The sequence below is a fragment of the Nicotiana sylvestris genome, chromosome 3, assembly GCF_000393655.2.
Source record: "Nicotiana sylvestris chromosome 3, ASM39365v2, whole genome shotgun sequence".
In the NCBI taxonomy this organism is placed as follows: Eukaryota; Viridiplantae; Streptophyta; class Magnoliopsida; order Solanales; family Solanaceae; genus Nicotiana; species Nicotiana sylvestris.
The window spans coordinates 86,178,977-86,200,536 of NC_091059.1; the positions used below are offsets into that span (position 1 = coordinate 86,178,977).

The following is a 21,560-nucleotide window of genomic DNA, read 5'->3' on the forward strand; positions in this document are numbered from 1 at the left end:
AGGCTACTTGGGTTCTGCCCTTTGACCTCCCTAGTGTGAGCACTGCTCATGGTTCATTTGAGACCCTTGTGAACTATGATACACTAGGACATGGTCCCTAGTTATTCCCTGAATTATCCCTATTAACCTCCCTGGTGTGAGCACTACCCTGGGTCCTTGAAGCCCTTGGGAACTCTAACACACTAGGGCCTTGGTTCTCCATGCTCAGCTCTGTTTTTTACCTACTAGGTGAATCACTTAATTCCGGTTGCCTTATGTCCATAATGATGTAATTTCTGGGATATTGTAAACCATGGGACAGAAGGCCTGCCCTGTCTGGGTGTATCTTTGGGCCTGTCGTAGGCTACCTATAGTTATTTATTTCTGTAATTTACTCTATTCATTCTAGGTCTGTAATAATTCTTGTAATAACATTCCGGGGTATTAGTAAAATTGGGGAAGGGGTTTTATCTTACATTTGTATTGGAATGGGTAGAAATCCTGCCTATAGGTATTCTATTTTGCTCAAAAATATGTCATTATGCTCAAACATGTTCAGTCATCATGTGTTAGAAATCCTGCCTATAAGTTCATAATTTGGTTCAAATGTGTTCTGCTTTCACCTGTTAGGAAATCATGCTTATAGGATATTGAATGATTAATATCTCAATGTACGTTTAGGATTCTGTTAACTTACACACTGCCTAATTTATGATTTATATATCATGCCAATAGGATCTGAAATCAGCTTTAATTATAGAAATCATGCCTATAGGATCTAAAACCAGTTTTAGTTATGATTATAGAAATCTAGTTTATAGGTCTGAAATCAGTCTTAATTATTGTCCTGCTCGTTTCTTTAAAGACTTTTCAACACTGTGCTAATTATCAAACATACTCATGTGATTACCATTGTTAGTTACTGCATCAATCACCTAGACATCATGCCTATAGGTTTTAATCTCGTATGCTTATAATCAATGGGCAACTATGTAGGCTTTTAGAAATTGTAGGACTTTGCATCTGAAACTGCTGCATGTATTAAAATCCACCATCACGTAGAGATCATGCCTATAGGGTTCAATATCCTTAACTTGTTAAAATCTACAACTGTCAAATGCTCAATGTGTTTGCGTGCATTTGTTGTCAAAGTGTGGAGGCTAACTTGAGCCCTTAATTGCTTTTATATGAAGTATAACCTGTTTTGCATGTCGATTAGTTTTATCATTTTGAGCGGCCTAAGTTGAAGTCTAGAACTGCCTAAATAGAGGTTCAAAGCCTCCTGGACCACAGGCATGGGACGGGTAGTGCACGCATAGGGTACGGTTTAGAACCAACTAGTGTACTTTAGGTAATAACTTAAAGATAGTAACCGGGTAGCAGGAGATAATAATCTGTGCCCGCTGAATAATATGAGTAACACCCTATCTTGAGGGAGTTACGAAGTATTATTTATGTTGCACGGGGTGATCCGTTAGGCTAAAAAATTTAGGACCCCCCATCCTGTCATTAAATCAATCACATGTATTTAATAATAAACTTCCCAAATTCCTTGTTTTCCTGTACTTGATCACCTAGACTAATTCATATAATTGAGTTCGGCCGGGACCCGCAGTTGTGGAACTCGAAAAGTTCCTAACACCTTCTTTTTGAGGTAATTTTGAGCCCTTACCCGATCTTTGGTGACACAAACAAGTTAAACAGAGTTATTTGCAAAATAGGTGCCCTAACTCACCTCAAACCTGTTAGGTGGTGACTCTCTCATTTAACACCCTTCCTTAAAAGAGTTGTCACGTGTTGAAACCCGATTTCGCGAAAAAAAGGGGCGCGACAACAAGACGACTCTGCTGGGGAACTTAGGCTCTTACCATAAGTGATCTTGGTCTATATGAATTAGTCTTATCTGATAAGTGTTTTTTATTATCTTTGTTGTTACATGAATATCCCACTCCCATTTCCTTTTTTATTTGCTACATGTACACCATTTTCCCTTTATTTGAACTCACATGCAATTCCTGCTTAATTTGGTCATAATATGCACTTTCCTTTAGACATTTTTTTAAGGATTGCCACATCATGTCTCTCCCCACCCTCACTACCTTATCTTCTTTATTACAATTTCCACATTGCGCGAACTAACTTCTTCCTTATTTTTCTTTCTTTGTCTTTACGATTCATTCAATATTGCATTTATTGCTTTCAACATGCAAAAATGTTTGACAACGTGTTGTTTTATCTTTGCATAAAGAATGATCCACATAATATTCCACTCATCGTAATTAATACCATAGCGGAATTTGATGAGTGTCCGCGGTCTTCCTAAATAACCCTTTAAATTTGGAAAGACTTATGTGCGGTAAAACTAGTCGATCAACGGTACAATCGACAGTTCTATACATTTCGCTTTCAAGTTGTCTGCTTGAGGGTACCAGTCTAGACTCTTCTAGAAACCCATGCTCTAATATCAACTGTGCATGCATCATGTCCAAACCTAGTAATAACACGCTAAGACAAGCCTTGTCCAAAGTTTGTCAGGATTTCCAATGTCCCAATGCGCACAATCATGATCTGTGCATTATTTGGAGAAAATATGCCAATATGTTGATCATTAACGTATAAATAACCAAATCTGGAGGGGTAAAGGGCTAACTGTATTTGTTTTGCAAAAATGAGGCATGAAGTTCGTAGGTTCGAAACATCCCACCTTTGCTGCTGGATTGGGGGGAAAACCTCGCACGAGTGACAAAAATCATGTGAAAAGGGTCCTCGGGAATTTACCATCTATATTAGATATCCAACCAAACAATACAATAATTGAGGCCGCTACTATGTTCAGGGATGATAAGAGAGTCATTTCCGTTTCGGTGACATCAAAATGACTCCCCTTTTGGGAAGAAATAGGAGGTTTTGTCGGGCTTTTGTAGGATAGCCCTGGTTTGTCGGTACCTAAAATTGCACTCCTCGAGGTTTCTTAAAAATGATGGGTTTCAGGAAAAATGATGATTTAGTCTGTTTGAAGAAGTCTTATATACCATTATACTTCCTCTATGAGCGTTATGGGCACAACAAATCATACCACCTTTACCATGATGAGTTCGCCATCACTTATTTGGGATGGACTCACCGCCGAGTTTTTATGTTCATTGTCTGTTTTCTAAGGATGCTGGTATTTCTAATATAAGGAGAAAATATTCACACTCGCCTAGCTATGGTCACTAAGGCTTTAATGGAGGGGATTGAGGGGTAGACTTACACTATTATCCTTATGATTCTGGCTGATATATACCAGGCTTTAGACCGTTGCGAGAAGGGGCATACACATTTCGGGTGTTGTAATTTGTTGCTATAAGTGTGGTTGTTAGAACAGCTTCAGAGGGGAGAATACCGTCAAGAATTTCCACGAAGACCATGGGATGACCACATAGACTATCACCATCCAAAAAGAATGACTTTTATCCCAAATAGATTTGTGCAATCGGAAAATTCTATGATCTGGGCACAATTCTTCATCAATCTAACTGATGACAAAGTACATTGGATGTGCGAGTGGTTCCCTAGCAGTGAATTCATCATCAGGTCGAGAGATACTCATCATCTAGTGTTAATCAGATTAAAGGGAATTTATCCTTATGCCCCTATCAAAGTTATGAGACAAGCTGGGAGAAAGCAGGTTATACCGTGAGTTTCCAAAATGGTTCAGTACAAGGTAGACTTTCAGGGGAATGCCATTCCATTTAAGTTTGAGGCACAACACATGTGGCATCAAAAGGTCATTGTGGAGAACGACAACATCGAGCTAGATTGGTATCATGCCGGCCATGTGCACTTATATCCATCATGGTTGGTAGATGGAATAACGGGGGATGTCAAGCCAGGGATTAATTTAAAGAATAGGGTTGTGGACGATGCTGGTAAAGAACAAGTCAAGAATAGGATGCTGCATAAAAGGGTTTTTGAGTTTGAAGCCAGATATTTGGAACAATATAAAGCGGGCATGGAAGCAATCAACAAGTGGAGAGAAATCACTACTTAGTCAACAGAGAGGTTGGAATATTTGTAACAGGGGTTGATGGAACTTGAAGGGAAGATGAGAAACAGGGTTTCAGGATGTCAAAATATGGATGGCAATTAAGGAGGGCTCCTAGCAAGAGCGTATCTTCTACTGGACATGCGCGACCTGGGAATCTGATCGATGAGGCAAAGATGGCCAATCCTGGAGAAGATCCTTCTGGGACAAAATAGCTTAGGAATTATGTTTTACTTGCTTTCTTGACTCGTTTTAGGCTTTTGTTGTAATAAGGTGAATTCCATTAGTGACTCTTTATAATTATTGTCGTTTTAGTAGCGATTTGGTTCATTTTCGTATTAATGAAATGACACAGTTATTGGCATCGATTTTCTCCAAATTTATATGTCGCTTAGGCCTACCTCAGGCACAATGAGGTCCCCAAATTAGGACGTGAATTTATAATTATGCAATATGTGTTTAAATACCCAAACATCCTTTTTATACTCCTCAATGACTTGTTTACCTTTTGTTTTCCTTCTTTTCTTTATTTGTTTATTCCCATCCCCCAAGGTTGGTTCGTTCATACTGGCATCATCAGCATATCATACCAAATTTAGAGGTCCTCCACCACCTCCTCCTCCAAATGATCCTAAAAGCAAAAGAAAAGCCAGAATGGATGATACAAGCAATATAAGGAAAGACAATGTTACGCATGAAGAGAATGTCGAAACTTCAGATGGTTGAAGCCCTCCAGCACATAATGACTTGGTTTTACAGCTGGAACAAAAGATATTGGAGTTACAAGGGGAACTTGAGCAGGTCCGAAATTTGGCAAACCTTTCCCTTACCTTGAACGTCCGCGACGTTAACCAACAAAACATCAAAAACCCAGCACCTCCGCAAAACACACAAAACCAACAAAATCCTCCTACACCTCACCAATATGCCACACCTCCTTAAAATCCCAATCCTCCACCCATACCGACTCCTCCACAACATCATCATCATCCAACCCAGTATCTACAAACCACTACCTACCACACTTCTCAAAACGCATCACAACCGACCCCCGATCCTCAAAACTCAACCAACGACCACCGCTATACCCAAATTTTTAGAGTCCATCAAAGCAACCCCATATACGTAGAAACCATACCTCACACTTCACAACAGACCTTATATATACCTGAATCCACCGAGAAGGACCTTCTCATCATGAACATGGTAGAGGAACTCAAGAAGCTTACTAGTCGAGTTCAAGGTGTTGAAGGCGGTAAAGGCATCGAAGGTCTGAATTATGAAGATTTGTGTATTCAGTCGGACGTCGAACTACCAGAGGGTTACAAACCTCCTAAGTTAGAGATGTTCTACGGGACAAGTGTTCCGAAGGTACATTTGAGAACATACTGTGACAAGCTTGTAGTGGTAGGTAAGGATGGAAGAATTTGCATGAAGCTGTTCATGAGGAGCCTCACTGGAGACACCTTGTCTTGGTACATCAACCGAAACCTAAAGAAATGGGTTAACTAAGTAAGCATGGCGTCAAATTTTATGGATCCGTTCAGGTTCAATATAGAAAATGCGCCAGACGTCTTCTACATTCAGATTCTTAAGAAGAAGCCAACAGAAACTTTTCGCGAGTACGCTACTCGATGGAAGTCGGAAGCTGCAAAGGTAAGGCCAACACTGGAAGAAGAACATATGAATAAATTCTTCATCAGAGCTCAAGATCCACAATACTATGAAAGGTTTATGGTTATTGAAAACCGTAAATTTTCTGACATCATCAAATTAAGAGAAAGAATAGAAGAGGGAATTAAAGGCGGAATAGTGACAAACTTTGAGGCACTTCAAGCTACAAACAAAGCCTTGCAGTCAGGAGGCATTTCTAAGAATAAAGAAGTTGATGCATTAATGGTAGCCCAAGGTCTGAAATCTCCTCTTACATATCAAACACCACCACCCATATATCAGCCTTCACCTCCCAGATACCAACAACCTGTTGCCACTTATCATACCTATTACACCCAACTTGCATACTATTACGTCCCATAGTATAACACTATGGTGATGTTACGCTTCGTAGTATTAAGTTACGACAATGTTGCACCTTGTAGTATTTTACGTGGAATTTGTCGTAAGGTAATTGACATCAGTCCAAGTAAAAGAATTTTTTGGAGATTATAAGGATTATGCTATTTCACAAGTGATGAGTAAATTCGTGAAGGTGAAAGGGGAAGCAAGTCAAAGAAAATGAAGTTCGTTGAAGTTTGATATTTTGGGATAAAATACGGCCCGAGCTAAAATACCCGGTATTTATGAACTAGTACCATACAAGGTACTACAGGACTATTATAGTAAGGTGTATAAGATATGTGAAAAGTGAGTAGCATTTTAAGTAAGTGGAAATAATTCTCAATTATGTGGGTAATTGGTTAATTATTGGGTAATGAGAAGGAACCCAAACTAGTTTGGGTCCCTTTTTATAGGCAAATGGATAAATCAAATTCCTTTTAGCCCACCTAGGCAGCCTATTTTTTTCTTGAACAAAAGCTTTGTTCTTTTGACTAACCTTTTTTTTTACATTACATTCATTTTTGTAATGACTAGTCTTGCCACAATGTGTGCAGATTTTGTTCTTAGGAAGAGTAAGGTACTTGCTTTTAGGATCCCATTTAGGTTCTTGAGTCCCATAGACAAGTCCTCTTTTATTGTTACTGTGATATTCTTGTAGCCAGGAAAGTGCATCAGAAGCTTTGTTCCATTTGCAAGTTCTATCTAGTTCATGTTTTACCTTCTTTAGATCTTCTTTTAATGCTCTTATCTGCTCATCCTTCCTGTACAGCTCATCCTTCATTTTTCCTAAGTTTTCTTCTAGGGTGAGATGTGTGTGATCAACTTTCTTCTTTCTTGTTCCTAGTTTCAATTTTAAGTTCTCAGACATAAGTTCTAGGACACTAGTGTCAAGTTCAAGAACCTAGTTCTTAAACTCAGCATTTTTACTTTCACTCTCATTAGCCCTAGACTCTAGATTTTTGCACTTGGCTTTTAGGATCACACATTCCCTAGACAAATCTTCCTTCTCATTGTCTCAGACAACCTTTCTTTAGACAGGAATTTAATCTTGTCTTTGAGATGAAGAATACTTACCTCTTGTTCATCATCTTATTCTCCGATGGCCATAAGTTCTTGTTCATCTCTAGATTCATCTTCTGAGTCCTCATTTGATGTTTCTCCCCAGGCAGCAACAATAACCTTTGTTGATCCTTTGTTCCTTTTTGGTTGAGCCTGTTCCTTCTTCCTGTTCCTTCATTCATCCCTTTCCTTCTTCCACTCAATTTCTCATTGAGGACAATTCTTGATCATGTGATCAGTCTTACCACATTAGTAGCAACCCTCATTGGTCTATTTCTCAGGAGCCCTTGGTTTGTTGAAGGTTATACCTCTTGAAGAACCCTTTCCTCTCATCAGATACTTTTTTGAAATCTCTTATGATCATAGCCATTTCATCATCCTCCAGATCTGAACCTTTAGCAATTCTAAGAGCCAGACTTCTTTCCTTCTTGAGTGCATCCATTTTCATGGTTTGCCTTCTCAGTTCATAGGTAGTGGGGTTTCCAATTAGTTCATCTAGCTTGAGGGTAGCAATATTCATTGATTCCTGAATAGCAGTGATTTTGCTTTCACAAGGGACTGGCAAAACCCTTATCAAAATCTTCTCAACTTTGTCTTCTTCAAGAATAATCCTTCCAAGAGACTTAAGTTCATTTGTCAGTGTGGTGAACCTTGTATACATCTCTTGGATGGTTTCTCCTTCCTTCATGGTAAAATTCTCATATTGAGAATACAGCAGTGTTCCTCTGGACTTCTTCACTTGAGGTGTTCCTTCATGAGCCACTTGCAGAGTGTCCCAGATTTCCTTAACAGTGGTACAACTTTGAATTCTACTGTACTCATCTGGACCCAGTCCACACACAAGACATTTCTTGGCCTTGGCATTCTTCTCCCATTTCTTCAAGTCTTCAACAGTGTAGTAAGCTCTTGTCTTTGGCATATCCACTCCTTTAGCATTCTTCTTTGTAGTTGCTAGAGGACCATCAGTGACTATGTCCCAAAGTTAATAGTCTTCTCCTATGATGTGATCCCTCATCCTGTTCTTCCACCAAGAATAGTATTGACCATTGAAAAGTGGAGGCCTAGTAGTGGATTGCCCTTCCTAGTTCCGAGGTGGAGCACTCATTTTGATCTTTTCCTAAGGTATTAACCTCTTCAAGGATAACCCACTCTGATACCAATTAATGTTCTAATCGTCAATACCATACAAGGGGGGGGGGTAATTTGTGTGGTACCCGATTTTTGCTCTAGAAGAACCTGGTTCTTCTAGGTGTTCTAACTACTACTGTTTGCAAAATAATAAGTACATAAAATAAAGAACACAGAGATTTTTACGTGGAAAACACCTGGCTCAAAAGGTGAAAAAACCACGACCTACTACTCAGTAGGATTTTCCCAAACTTCCACTAAAATTACTGAGCCAAAACACCATTTACAAAACTCTTTGTAAACCTAAGGATTAACTCTAATCTGGTTGTGGCACACAGCCTCAACTGTTGCGACAACTTCAAGTTAGCTATAACTTGAACACTCTAAGTACCTAATACAATTGCTTCTATGAAAGCTAAAAGTTACAATTTTAAACCACCTACTACAATTGAACTATAATAAAAGAAAGACACAATGGAACTGGTTCTTCTATCTCATTCAAGTAGCTTCAGGAATAAACACTCAAATCTCACATAAATTGCTTGCAAAATCGCCTTGCTCTTTTGCTCTCAATTTAGTTTAACTTCTGTGTTTGTGCAATACCTGTAAAAGAGAACAATCAATGTCATTTAATAGGTTAGTAATCAGAGTTTGATTGGGGCTCAATTGCTGATCCTCTATCGTAATTGAGTCGTTGAAGATATCAAACTCCAACACTATCTTTATCCTGGATTGTGTTCTTTTCATATAAAGGGACTTTCTCCCCTTATCCAATATGCAACCTTTTAGATCAGATCAGGAGATATATCTGCTTGATCAGTATGACTTATCCCCTTCATGTACACCTCACATGTATAGGTTGATCATGACTGTGCTTACCAAGATGGAACTGGTCCATGACTAAGTTCATTAGTCATTCTTCAAAACATCACCTGTTCTTGGGCCAACACTATCAGTATGCACTGGCCAAGCTCAGGCAGTTTCAATTACTACAGCTGGAGCTACATCTTAGGCCAGGGGAGGTACTTAGACTCCCTTCACTCGCACACCTGAGTATGTCGTGCAGGGACTTCAGACACTGGGGGCACCTCCAGCCCAACCGGTTGCAGTTGCTCAGGAATATGTAGCTCCTGTTATGCATAGGGTGAGCATCGCAGATTGGAGAGGTTTGGTTGACTTCAGCCTCCGACTTTCAGTGGTACAGAGGGGGAGGATGCCCAGGGTTTCTTGGATAAGCATTAGAGGATTCTTCGTACAGCGAGTATTTTGGAGACTATCAGGGTTGCATTTACTACTTTTTAGTTTTCTAAAGCTACCTTCACTTGGTGGGAGGCTTGTGAGAGGCGTAGGCTTATTGGTGCAGCACCACTTACCTGGCAGCAGTTCTCCATTCTCTTTTTGGAGAAATATGTGCCACCGTCTCGTAGAGAGGAGCTGCGCAGGTAGTTTGAGCAGTTGCATCAGAGGAATTTGACTGTGACATAGTTTGAGATGAGGTTCTCAGAGTTAGCTCCTCATGCTATTTGGTTGGTTCCTACGGATAGAGAGAGGATCAGGAGGTTCGTTGATGGACTCATATATCAGCTTCGAATTCTCATGACTAGGGAGAGGGTGTCTGGTGCTACTTTTGAGGAGGTTGTTGACATTGCTCGCGAGATTGAGTCAGTTCGTCGCTAGGAGTGAGATGAGAGGGAGGCCAAGAGGACTCAGGGATCTGGTAGTTATAGTGGTGTTCCGTCGAGAGGTCAGTTTCAGTACGGCAGAGGTCGTCCATTTAGGCATGCTCAGTTAGCTCGCCTAGGTTATCGTGGGGCATCATCGGGTCATGGTTCTCACAGTTCTCATCAGGGTCATTCATCACTTAGTGCCCTTCCAGCCTAGAGTTCGTCCCATGCTCCATCAGTTCAGGGCTCTTCTATGCCAGGTGCATCTACTAGTCATTTCGGTGCTAGGGGTTCCCTTCTGTCCCTGTCTCCAGCACCAGGGATTTGTTATGATTTTGAAGAGTTGGGTCACATGTGGAGGCAGTGTCCTCATCATCTTAGGGGTTCGTCTCAGCAGAGGAGTCAGCCATCGGCTTCTGCGCAAGTTGCTTCACCACCACCTACCTAGCCAGCTAAGGGTGGAGGTTAGTCAGCTAGGGGTCGCCACAGAGGGGGAGGTCGATCAGGTGGTGGTCAAGCCCATTTCTATGCACTCCCAGCTAGACCCGATACTATTGCTTCAGATGTTGTGATTATAGGTATTGTCTCAGTCTACCACAGAGATGCCTCTGTGTTATTTGATCCCGATTCCACTTTTTCATATGTGTCATCATATTTTTCTCGTTATTTTGGATACGCCCTGTGAGTCTCTTGTTTCATCTGTTCGTGTATCTACTGTGATGGGTGATACTATTGTTGTGGACCGTGTGTACCGGTCGTGTGTGGTGACTATTGGGGTTCTGGAGACCCGAGTGGACTTGTTATTGCTTTGTACGGTGGACTTCGATGTGATATTGGGAATGGATTGGCTATCTTCGTGTCATGCTATTTTGGACTATCATGCTAAGGCAGTGACATTTTCTATGCCATGTGTTCCACGGATTGAGTGATGGGGTTCGATTGATTTTATCCCCAGTATGGTGATTTCATTCTTGAAGGTCCAGCGGATGGTTGGGAAAGGAAGTCTTACATACTTAGCCTTTGTAAGGGATGTCAGTGCAAAGACTCCTAGTATTGATTCTGTTCCTTTTATGAGGGATTTTCCCCATGTGTTTCCTACGGACTTGTCGGAAATGCTACCGGACAGGGATATTGATTTTTGTATTGATTTGGTACCGGGCACTCAGTCCATTTCTATTCCACCGTATCGTATTGCACCATCAGAGTTGAAGGAGTTGAAAGATCAACTTCAGGAACTCCTTGATAAGGGGTTTATTTGGCCTAGTGTGTTGCCTTGGGGTGCGCCTGTTCTATTTGTGAAGAAGAAGGATAGCACAATGAGGATGTGCATTGATTATAGGCAGTTGAACAAAGTAACAATCAAGAATGAGTATCCTTTGCCTCGTATCGATGATTTGTTTGACCAGCTTCAGGGAGCGAGAGTGTTCTCCAAGATTGATCTTCGTTCAGGATATCACCAGCTGAAGATTAGGGACTCAGATATTTTTAAGACAACTTTCAGGACCCGATATGGTCATTTTGAGTTCTTGGTGATGTCTTTTGTGCTGACCAATGCCCCAGCAGGGTTCATGAATTTGATGAACAACGTGTTTCGGCCTTATCTCGACTCGTTTGTCATAGTTTTCATTGTTGGTATTCTGTTGTACTCGCGTAGTCAGGAGGATTACGCGGAGCATTTTAGAGTGGTGTTGCGGAGATTGGGGGAGGAGAAGCTTTATACGAAGTTCTCCAATTGTGAGATTTGGCTTAGTTTAGGGGCATTTTTGGGGCACGTGGTGTCTAGTGAGGGTATTCAGGTTGATCCAAAGAAGATAGAGGTGGTTCAGAGTTGGCCCAGACCGTCCTCAGCCATAGAGATTTGCAGCTTTCTTGGTTTGGTGGGTTATTCAGTCAGTTTGTTCAGGTATTTTCATCTATAGCATCACCCTTGACCAAGTTGACTAAAAAAGGTGCTCCATTTAGGTGGTCGAATGAGTGCGAGGAGAGCTTTCAGAAGCTCAAGACTGCCTTGACCACAACTCCAGTGTTAGTTTTGCCATCAGCTTCAGGTTCATATACCGTGTATTTTGATGCTTCGAGAGTTGGTATTGGGTGTGTGTTAATGCAGGGGGTAGAGTTATTTCTTATGCTTCTCATCAGTTGAAACCTCATAAGAAGTACTACCCTGTTCATGATTTTGATTTGGCTTTCATTGTTCCCACGTTGAAGATTTGGAGGAATTATTTGTATGGTGTGTCTTGTGAGGTGTTTACTGATCATCGTAGCCTCCAGCACTTGTTCAAGCTGAAGGATCTCAATTTAAGGCAGCGGAGATGGTTGGAGCTACTAAAGGACTATGATATCACTATTTTTTACCATATGAGGAAGGCCAATGTGGTGGCCGATGCTTTGAGTAGGAAGGCGGTGAGTATGGGGAGTTTGGCGTATATTCCAGTTGGGGAGAGACCTCTTGCAGTTGATGTTCGAGCCTTGGCCAATCGGTTCTTAAGTTTCGGTATTTCGGAGCCCAATAGGGTATTGGCTTGTGTGATTTCTCAGTCTTCCTTATTTGATCGCATCAGAGAGCGCCAGTATGATGAACGCGTTAGCGAAGTAGGAATGTGAATCGCTGGGCAGAATGTTGTAAAGACCATTTTCACGATTTTTGGCCATAGTTCACTATTTTTTACTCGGCTTTGGAGCTTCTTGAGGGATATTGAAGAGGGAATCAAAGGGAAACACTGGGAGGTAGGATTTATGGACTTAATGCTCGATCCTATTGTGATTCTACCTAATTTAACATGAAATTTATGGAATCCAAAGCCTAAAATTGGGGAGTTAGGGGTTAGAATTTGAGACTTTAATTTGAGGATTTGAGGGGTCATTTGTGGTCGGATTTTGATGTATTTTATGCATATGAACTCGTGAGAGTGTAAAGATTCTAGTTTTGTGATTTATATCGGGATCCGAGACATGGGCCCGGGGGTCCGGTTTGGCCAATTTTGGAATTTTTGATGTAAATTTGTTGTTTTTGAGTGGGCTTTGTTCCCTTAGTATATTTTGATGGCATAAATCTGTTTTTGGTTAGATTTGGAGCATCTGAGGGCCGATTCAAGAGGCAAAGGCATCGCGGGCTAGAGTTTGGACCGAATAGAGGTAAGTAATGATTGTAAATGCTGTCTTGAGGGTATGAAACCCTGGATTTCACATCGTTGTGCTACATTGAGGTGACGCACATGCTAGATGACAAGCGTGGGGTCGTGCACTGTTGGGGATTGTGACTTAGTACGTCCCGTATGACTGTTATACTGCGTATTTGACTGAAAATTGTTTGCTATCATTGTGTTTTAGAAAGTATCATCATGTTTTGGGCTGAATGCCATATTTGGGCCTCATGCCAACTGTTTTGGGACCCTTAGGATATTTTTACTATTATTCCTCACTACTTTGACTTCATATTTGTACTCAGTCATGTTATATTCTACTGTTTTCATAACTCAGCCATATTTACTCCGTTTTGACATTTTTAAATGATATTTTGGGCTAAGCATTATGTTTTACTGTGACCGAGTGGCTTGAGAGATTTTTGACTTAGTAAGGCTTAGGGCCTGTATTGTAAGGATATTATGGTATCGGGCTGCGCGGTGTAGCGGTGTTGTACTGATTCATGATTATAACGTCGAGGGACTAATTTGTTATGCCACGAGGTGGCTTGTTATGAGGCTGAGGTACAGTTTGATTATGCCACAAAATAGCTTTATATAGCGCCTGGCTATAGGAGCCCCTCCGGAGTCTGCACGCCCCCAGTGAGCGCGGGTACCTAGTGTGAGATGTGATATTGCCTGAGGGGCTATTGTTGTTTCATGTTATTGCCCGAGAGGCTAATACGAATGATGGTGAGGTAGCCCGAGGGGCTGGTTCTGTTGGTAATTTGCCCGAGGGGCGGTTGTAGTACTTGTTTTGCCCAAGGGGCTTATTTATGTCTATACCCTTTTCTCACTATTTTCATCACTTGTTTGAACTACGGAAAGATGTTTTGAAAAGGTTTTTACTGAATTGAGATGTTTTTATGAGATTTTACCGTTTTACTGCATTTTCCTTGATTTACATTGTCTTATTGTAGCATTATGCTGTGTTTTATGTGTTTTCTTACTACTTAGCTGCCTTTACTTTTATTACTTACTGAGTTGGCGTACTCACATTACTCCCTGCACCCTGTGTGCAGATCCAGGAGTCTCGGGTCATGCTAGCGAGTGCTGATTTGCTTTTCAGTAGGCTTGTTCGGAGCTGACTAGGTAGTTTCTCGGCGTTCACAGCCCAATGCTTTTCCGTCCTATCTTTATTTCACTTTGTACTAGCTTTGTATCAGACTATGTTGTCTTTTCATACTTTTAGACGAACCATAAATACTCATGACTGGTGACACCCCGATGTCGGGCTGTGTTTGTTTCTACACTGTTTTATTCTACTCTATATTTTGGGATTTTTAGCTTATTACTGACTTTAAGTTACTTATTATAACTGTCGAGCTGGTTTAGGGGTTTGTGTCGGCTGGCCTAGTTTCACGATAGGTGCCATCACGACCGAGTTCGTTTTGGGGTCGTGAGAGGTATCAATGCTCACATCTCTCACATAAGCAAGATATGCGTCACACCCTTCTCAACCATTCGTTGAGCTTTAAGAAATGAAATTACTCTGATGGGAGTGTAAGCTAAGGTACCACCCTGCTCTAATCTCAGTATCCTGGCATAGCCAACGTAACGGTCTTGGCATGACAATCAAGAATAGCATAATGGGGCGACAAACAGTCCATGCCCAAGATAACATCAAAGTCAACCATGCTCACCAATAATAAATCGGCTCCGATCTCAAAACCACTAAAAGCAATCAAAGATGACCGATACACGCGGTCCACAAAAAGAGAATCTCCCACAATTGTAGACATATAAGTAGGGGAACTCAAAGAATCCCGAGGTAAGCTCAAATGCAGCGCAAAATAAGATGACACATAGGAATAAGTGGATCCTGGATCGAATATAACCGATACATCTATATGACACAACAGAACAATACCTATAATGATAGAGTCGGAAGCAACGGCCTCTATACGAGCAGGAATGGCATAGTATCTTGCCTGACCTCCCTCTCTAGGGCGGCCTCTACCTCCCCGACCTCTACCTCAAGCTGGCTAAGTAGGTGGAGTGGCAGCTGATGCTATAATCCTAGGAACCCTGTGGAGCATTCTGTGGCTTAGAAGTCTTTGGAGGTGCACCCCTCCTAAGTGTGGGGCAATCCCTCACCATATGGTGAGTGTCGCCACATGCAAAACAAGATCTGGGAGGGCGCATCGGCTGTGACTGGCTTGGGCCAGGTCTGTTGGACTGACCACTAAAAGCACCCTGTGCAGAAGGCACACATGATATTGGAGGTGCATAATAAGGTTCCTAAGGCCTACAAGGGGCTGGAACACAACTACCGGATGTAAGAACTGAATGAACTAGGAAACTCACATTTCCCCTATAATGTCGAACTGCAGCTGGGGCACGAGCTCCAAAATAATGGCCAGACTCTCAATACCTCTTGGCCTCTCTCTCTTCCCTCTCCCGAGCAAGCATTCCCTCTACTCTCCTAGCAATACTCATAATATGCTGGTAGGAGATATCTGTCTATAACTTCCGGGCATGCTAGTCTTGATGCTGGGGTGGAGCCCCTAAATAAACCAATGGACCGTCTCTCAAACTATAGAAACGAAGGCCGGTGCATGTATAGCCAAGTCACTGATATAAGATGGATACTCTGAGACTAACGTAGCATCCTCGCACAGCTCAAACTCCGCGCGCCATGTGTCTCTGAGGCTCTAAGGGACATACTCTCTCAAAAAATGTCTGAGAACTAAGTCCATGTAAGAGAAGCCACCTCAGCTGGACTGCCCAACTCATAAGCCCGCCACCACTGCTAGGCTGCTCCTCGAAGCTGAAATGCAGTGAAAGAAACCCCACTCGACTTTGCAATGCCCATAGTATGGAGGATATGGTGGCACTCCTCCAAAAAAACCCTGAGCATCCTCTGTCTCCAAAGCACTGAAGGTAGGAGGGTGGTACTCCTAGTACCTCTCGAGCCTACCCTAATGCTCCTCTAAAACTGTTGCCCTACCCTCGGGTTGAACTGGGGCTACAAGTGGCACCGGTATAACCTCTGGAATCTGATCTACCTGAACCTGCTGCTCTGGGGTGCAGGCCGCGGGAGTCTGTGCTCCTCCCCCGGACAGAGATGTGGCTGGTGCAAGGGAATCAACCCTACCTGAGCTGGAGTATCGAACATGCTCAAGAACTGTGCAAGGGTCTTCTGAAGAGCCGGTGTAGTAGTAATAAGCATCTCAGGTACCTGCGGTCTTAGTGGAGCTACTAGTTGCTCCTCTGTAGTAGTTCACTCGGGTGCTCTGGTTGCACTACATGGGCATCCTCGGCCTCTGGCGGCTCTAGTAGAGGGTACGGGTGCCTGGTCATCTCTGTCTACATGTGTTCTCACCATCTGTTAGAGAATAGAAGATAAAATTTTAGAATTTTAAAGTCAACAATTCCGCACAATAAGGAATCAATGAAGTGAAATTTTTCCTAACAATTCCATAGCCTCCCAAAGATAAGTACAGACATCTCCATATTGATCCGCGAGATTCGTATAAACAAGCTTCTGACACACAACACCTATGAACCTAAAGCTCTGATAAAAAAAATTCACGACTCAATTTCTCCTCTGTATAACGTCGTAAAGGCACCTAGTCTCTACTACAAGGTAAGCCTAATATTTGCAGAAACGTAAAACGATAACATAAATTTAACAACTAACTGCAACTGTAACAACATAACTAAATATCATGCCGTTTGGCATGTCCAACAACCAACTACTCAGTAATACACAGTATGCCCAAAACCCAGAACATCATAAGTCACAAACTACAGAAAGAAAAATAGTACCTCTATACTCCAGAGTCAAACAAAGGGAAATACAAGAAGTGTTTGATATGGGGAAGAGTAGAAAGGGACTCCGAGGTCTGCGGATGCGGAAGATATACCTTGAAGTCTCCAAAGCTGTCTCTACTTACTGATAATGCGGCTGCTACGTAGTACCTGAATCTTCACACAAAAACATGTGTAGGAAAAGGCATGAGTACACCATAATGGTACCTAGTAAGTGCCAAGCTTAACCTCGGTCGAGTAGTGACGAGGTCAGGTCAGGCCCCTACTGGTATAGATATAATAAAAACAAGACATAATGAAATAATACAATAAAATAAAGACTGAAATTTAACTAATGAAATTATGGAAAGGTAACAACTCAGTACACAGAGATAACGACAGGGGATCTCCCAAGATACCATCTCATAGTCCCAAACGTAAATGTGCAGAGGGATCTCTCGGAATATCGTTCCGTAGTCCCAAAGTTACTATGCAAGACAGAGGGATCTCCTGGAATACCGTCCCGTAGTCCCAATGTAAATATGCAGGGGATCTCCCGGAATACCATTTCGTAGTCCCAAAAGCAAATGCATGGCTCAAACAATAAAATTAACAGCTACAATATGAAATGTCTACAATTAGACTAAGTACAACTCACGACAAAATAGGAAATTCACTAAACATGCTGCAGGGAGTTCAGATAAACAATTAAGGGAAGTAGACATGCTATTATAATCTAATAGGATGCTACACATGCTGATATAACTCAAATAAGAAGAAAGCAGGTTATTACTTAGCAGTAATCGGGTTTTGCAACAATTACCCCGTGCACGTACTCGTCACCACACCTACATGGCGCTCACATATAAAATACAGTATCAAATCCTAAGGGGAGTTCTCCCACACAAGGTAAGGCAAGTCATTTACCTCGAACCAAGCTCAAATCAATCCGTAACAATGCTCTTTCCACGAATATCCGACTCCGAATGGCCCAAATCTATCCGAAATCAATTTCATAACATAAATATAACTACAAGAAACTAATCTAGCTAATAAAATCAAAGATAAAGCAAGAAATTAGAAAATCGCCCAAAAACGTCTCCCCGTCCCACGTCTCAGAATTGGGTAAAAGTCACAAAATATGAACACCAATTCACTCACGAGTCCTACCATACAAAAATTTCTCATATCTGGCCTCAAATAACCTTTCAAATCTCAAAAACTTAGCCTAGGAAGTTTCTACTTGTTTTACACAATTTCCAACTCAAATCCTTAATTAAAGGATGGAATCAACGATAGATTAATGAGATATAACCATGAAATAGTTAAGAATTGTTACCCACAAGCTACCTCTAAAAATCTCTCAAAATTTCTCCTTAATCTGAGCTCTCTAGGTCCACAAATGGAGAATGAAATCAAACCCCCACACTTAGCCCTTTTCTGCCCAGCGATCTCGCACCTACGGGCCAAGAATCGCACCCGCGACGCCGGGCCTGCAAAATTTCTGTTGTAGGTGCGAAAATGACTTAAAGAGATTGGGTCCTCATCTGCATGCAATGGGTCGCACCTGTGCACCCGGTCCTGCGGATTCCTTCTACTTCTGTGATCCCTCACGCCCTGGCCCTTTCCGCTCCTACCCTACATTTTCCGCATCTACGGATTCACAGATGCGGTTATACCTCCTCACCTGCGACCTCTGGCCTCTTCCTTCCAAACTGCACCTGTGTCCATAGGCTCGCTTCTGCGGGCTCGCACCTGCACTCAGTCCTGTGCAGGTGCAATTACCCCAGATGCATCACACTTCAGCCATTTCTCCCAAAACTCAACTTGATCCGTTAACCATCCGGATTTCACCCGAGGCCCTAGGGACATTGACCAAATATACTAACAAGTCCTAAAACACCATTCAAACTTATTCGAGCCCACAAATCACATTAAACAATGCTAAAATCACGAATCACGCTCCAATCAAAACTTTCATGCGTGTAGGTTCAAACATACAAATGAGTAGACCTTCTCAATAGGTGTATGCCCGAGTTCAGCCTTATCGGTAAGCTCCCCGTCTTTCAAAGTTGTCGGGTCCAGCAGTTTGGAGTACATCTTGTGCATATATGTAGATAGGTTAAGGGTAGGTCAGTGCCCTGTTCCGATCATAATACATCTATCAGTAGAGGCTTGTAGATATATCATGTCCTTTAGTACAGTATGTTGGGCTTGTAGGCGTTGTACATATATTTTGTTGGCTTGTCAGTTGTAGTAATTATAAAGGCCTTGCTGGCCCAGCTTTATGTTGACGTTTAGTCACCGTTAGTCTCTATTCAGCTTTATATTTTGCATCGCACATTATCTTGCAATGTGGCCCATGGCCAAAATATGATATTACATGTGCAGAGTCTCATAGTCGCAAGTGATACGCAAGGATAGTTGAGGCACTGAGTGCCGGTCTCACCCCTAGGCTTGGGGCATGACAAAGTAGATGGATATGGGTTAACTCGGGTATACTTTAACCAGTTATGTAGTACTCATGACTTTTTTATGTTGGAATCTCAAGTACATCAATTTTTATGTGGAGGATACAATTGAGAATGATTTTTATTACGCAAGGAATAAAGTTCATGTTGATTTGTATGATTTGGATGAAGAAAACATTCCTAATATTGGGGAGACATCTTGGAGGGAGCCAAATAATGAAGCAGGTCCATCAACCAAATTAGCCGATATTGATTTTAGATGGTCGAGGGAAGATGTGCTTTTTGATGTTATTGATATGCCAACTGATGCACAACATTCACAAGATACAGTTATGAAAATATCAGAAGAGGAGGATTATGTAGATGATGCGGATTGGGAAAGGATAAAGGCTGATGATTGAAGAAGAAACTTTTGCTTTTAATTTGTATTTTTTTTTATCTTCATTGTCTTCTTTCAAATAATTTTTTGTGCTTGTGGATGCTCTTGGAGTTTTAGTTCATTTCAGTTTCAAGCTTTTGTAATATGCTAAGTACTTGAAACTATAGTCTGATACATGAAGCTATTTTAATATGTTATAGTTCAAGTTTAGTTTGTTTCATTCGATTCTTTTATAATATCCAAACAACTTTTGTTTTAAATTTTCAGTTCTTGCTTATGACCTTGGCGTTTGGTAACTAATATGACATCTCAAGAATTGGAGGTCATTGTATGCAGTAGTATAACTTTATAATGTATCCATTGTCATTTTAGGTAACTAATCTGCCATCTCAAGAATTGGAGGCCATTGTATGTAGTAGTATAACTCAATAGTGATGTGCCAAATTGCCAATATTCTGGTGCTTCTTTTTTTCTCGTGCTTCTTTTATTCTTTTGGTGCTTACGTAAGAACAATTGATCTTTGAACAGACAAGGCTTAAGACAAGAAATGAGACTTAAGATAAGATGATAGTCATGATGCTTCTTTTGTTTTGGTGCTTCTTTTGTTCTTCTGGTGCTTAAGCAAGCAGAATTGATCTTTGAATAGACAAGAATTAAGACAATAAATAAGACTTAAGACAAGATGATAGTCCTGGTGCTTCTCTTATTCTTCCCTTTGTTGTTACTATATATATTCCGCTTGCTGTTGTTGTTATTTTATCTTCTTTCACTGCTTTTTCTTTGTCGTCGCTGCTGCTTTTGTTTAATTGTGTTCTTGCATATGACCTTTATTTTTACTTTTTCCTTTGACTTTTTCTTGTCTTGCAATTTAAAACCATTACTTCGAAACCATCATATATGCATCTTTTCCAGCTTACCATGCGATGCCATAGTTTACTCTAAAACTATCATATGCAGCGCATTGCCATAGCTTACTCTGAAACTATCATATGCATATCCTTATCTTATCATATGAAGTTGCACTTTATTTGAATTTCTATTGTTGTCATTCTGCTGTTGTCATTTATATAATACCTAATAAAGCTATTTCTATTTGTATTCTTCATCAGATTTGATAGACATGAGTCAAGAAAGACCTTCAAAGCCTAAAAGAAAGACAAGCGTGACATACACCAATAGCATCTTTGGCAAAACAAATAAGACTTTTTTTAACCAAAAATATGTTGTTCCCGCTAGACAATCAAACAATGAGCGGCCAAATATTATTAAAGAGAATCTGCTACAATATCCAGGAGCAGTAGCCTATGTACAAACTAGATCAACCACTTCTGCAAAATATGTTGTTCCTACTAGAGAATCAAACAAAAAGCGTCCGAATATCATCGAAGAGAATCTGCTAGTGCCATAATTTTCAGGAGTAGCATCCCATGTACAAACAAGATCAACCACTCCTGCAACACAATTAATAGAGGAACAAGTAAAGGAACAAGTTCAGTTGGATTCTACAACTCCTAGCGAAGATGAATAATGCGAAGAACAAGGTAAGAACATATAGACTTTATCTAAAAATATTACATCATATTTTAGTCATAAAAACTGTATCAATAATAGTGATTTGCTGGCTTTCTTTGGTTAGTATAGTTGAAGGCCCTTCTAATCAAACAAGAAAAAGAGGTAAACAAAGATGAAAAATATACATGGACGACATGAGCGTAAATTGATTTTACTTAACAATTAAAATCAACTCGTAGGTACTAGTGAAGCAGTTGTGACAAAGTTTGGAAGCTTCCTTCGCACATTGGGAAGGATTACGACTCTATGTACTCTTGATATTTTGGATTGGAGGAAGATGGACACAAA

General features: G+C 41.0%; 1 protein-coding gene across 1 annotated transcript; it reads left to right on the forward strand.

Moving 5' to 3' along the window:
- Positions 1–5,209: 5,209 nt before the first annotated feature.
- Positions 5,210–6,043, forward strand: LOC138887619 (uncharacterized). The gene is made up of 2 exons (XM_070169385.1): positions 5,210–5,481; positions 5,554–6,043. Exons 1-2 carry the CDS (start codon positions 5,210–5,212, stop codon positions 6,041–6,043), a joined length of 762 nt encoding a protein of 253 aa, XP_070025486.1.
- Positions 6,044–21,560: the final 15,517 nt, after the last annotated feature.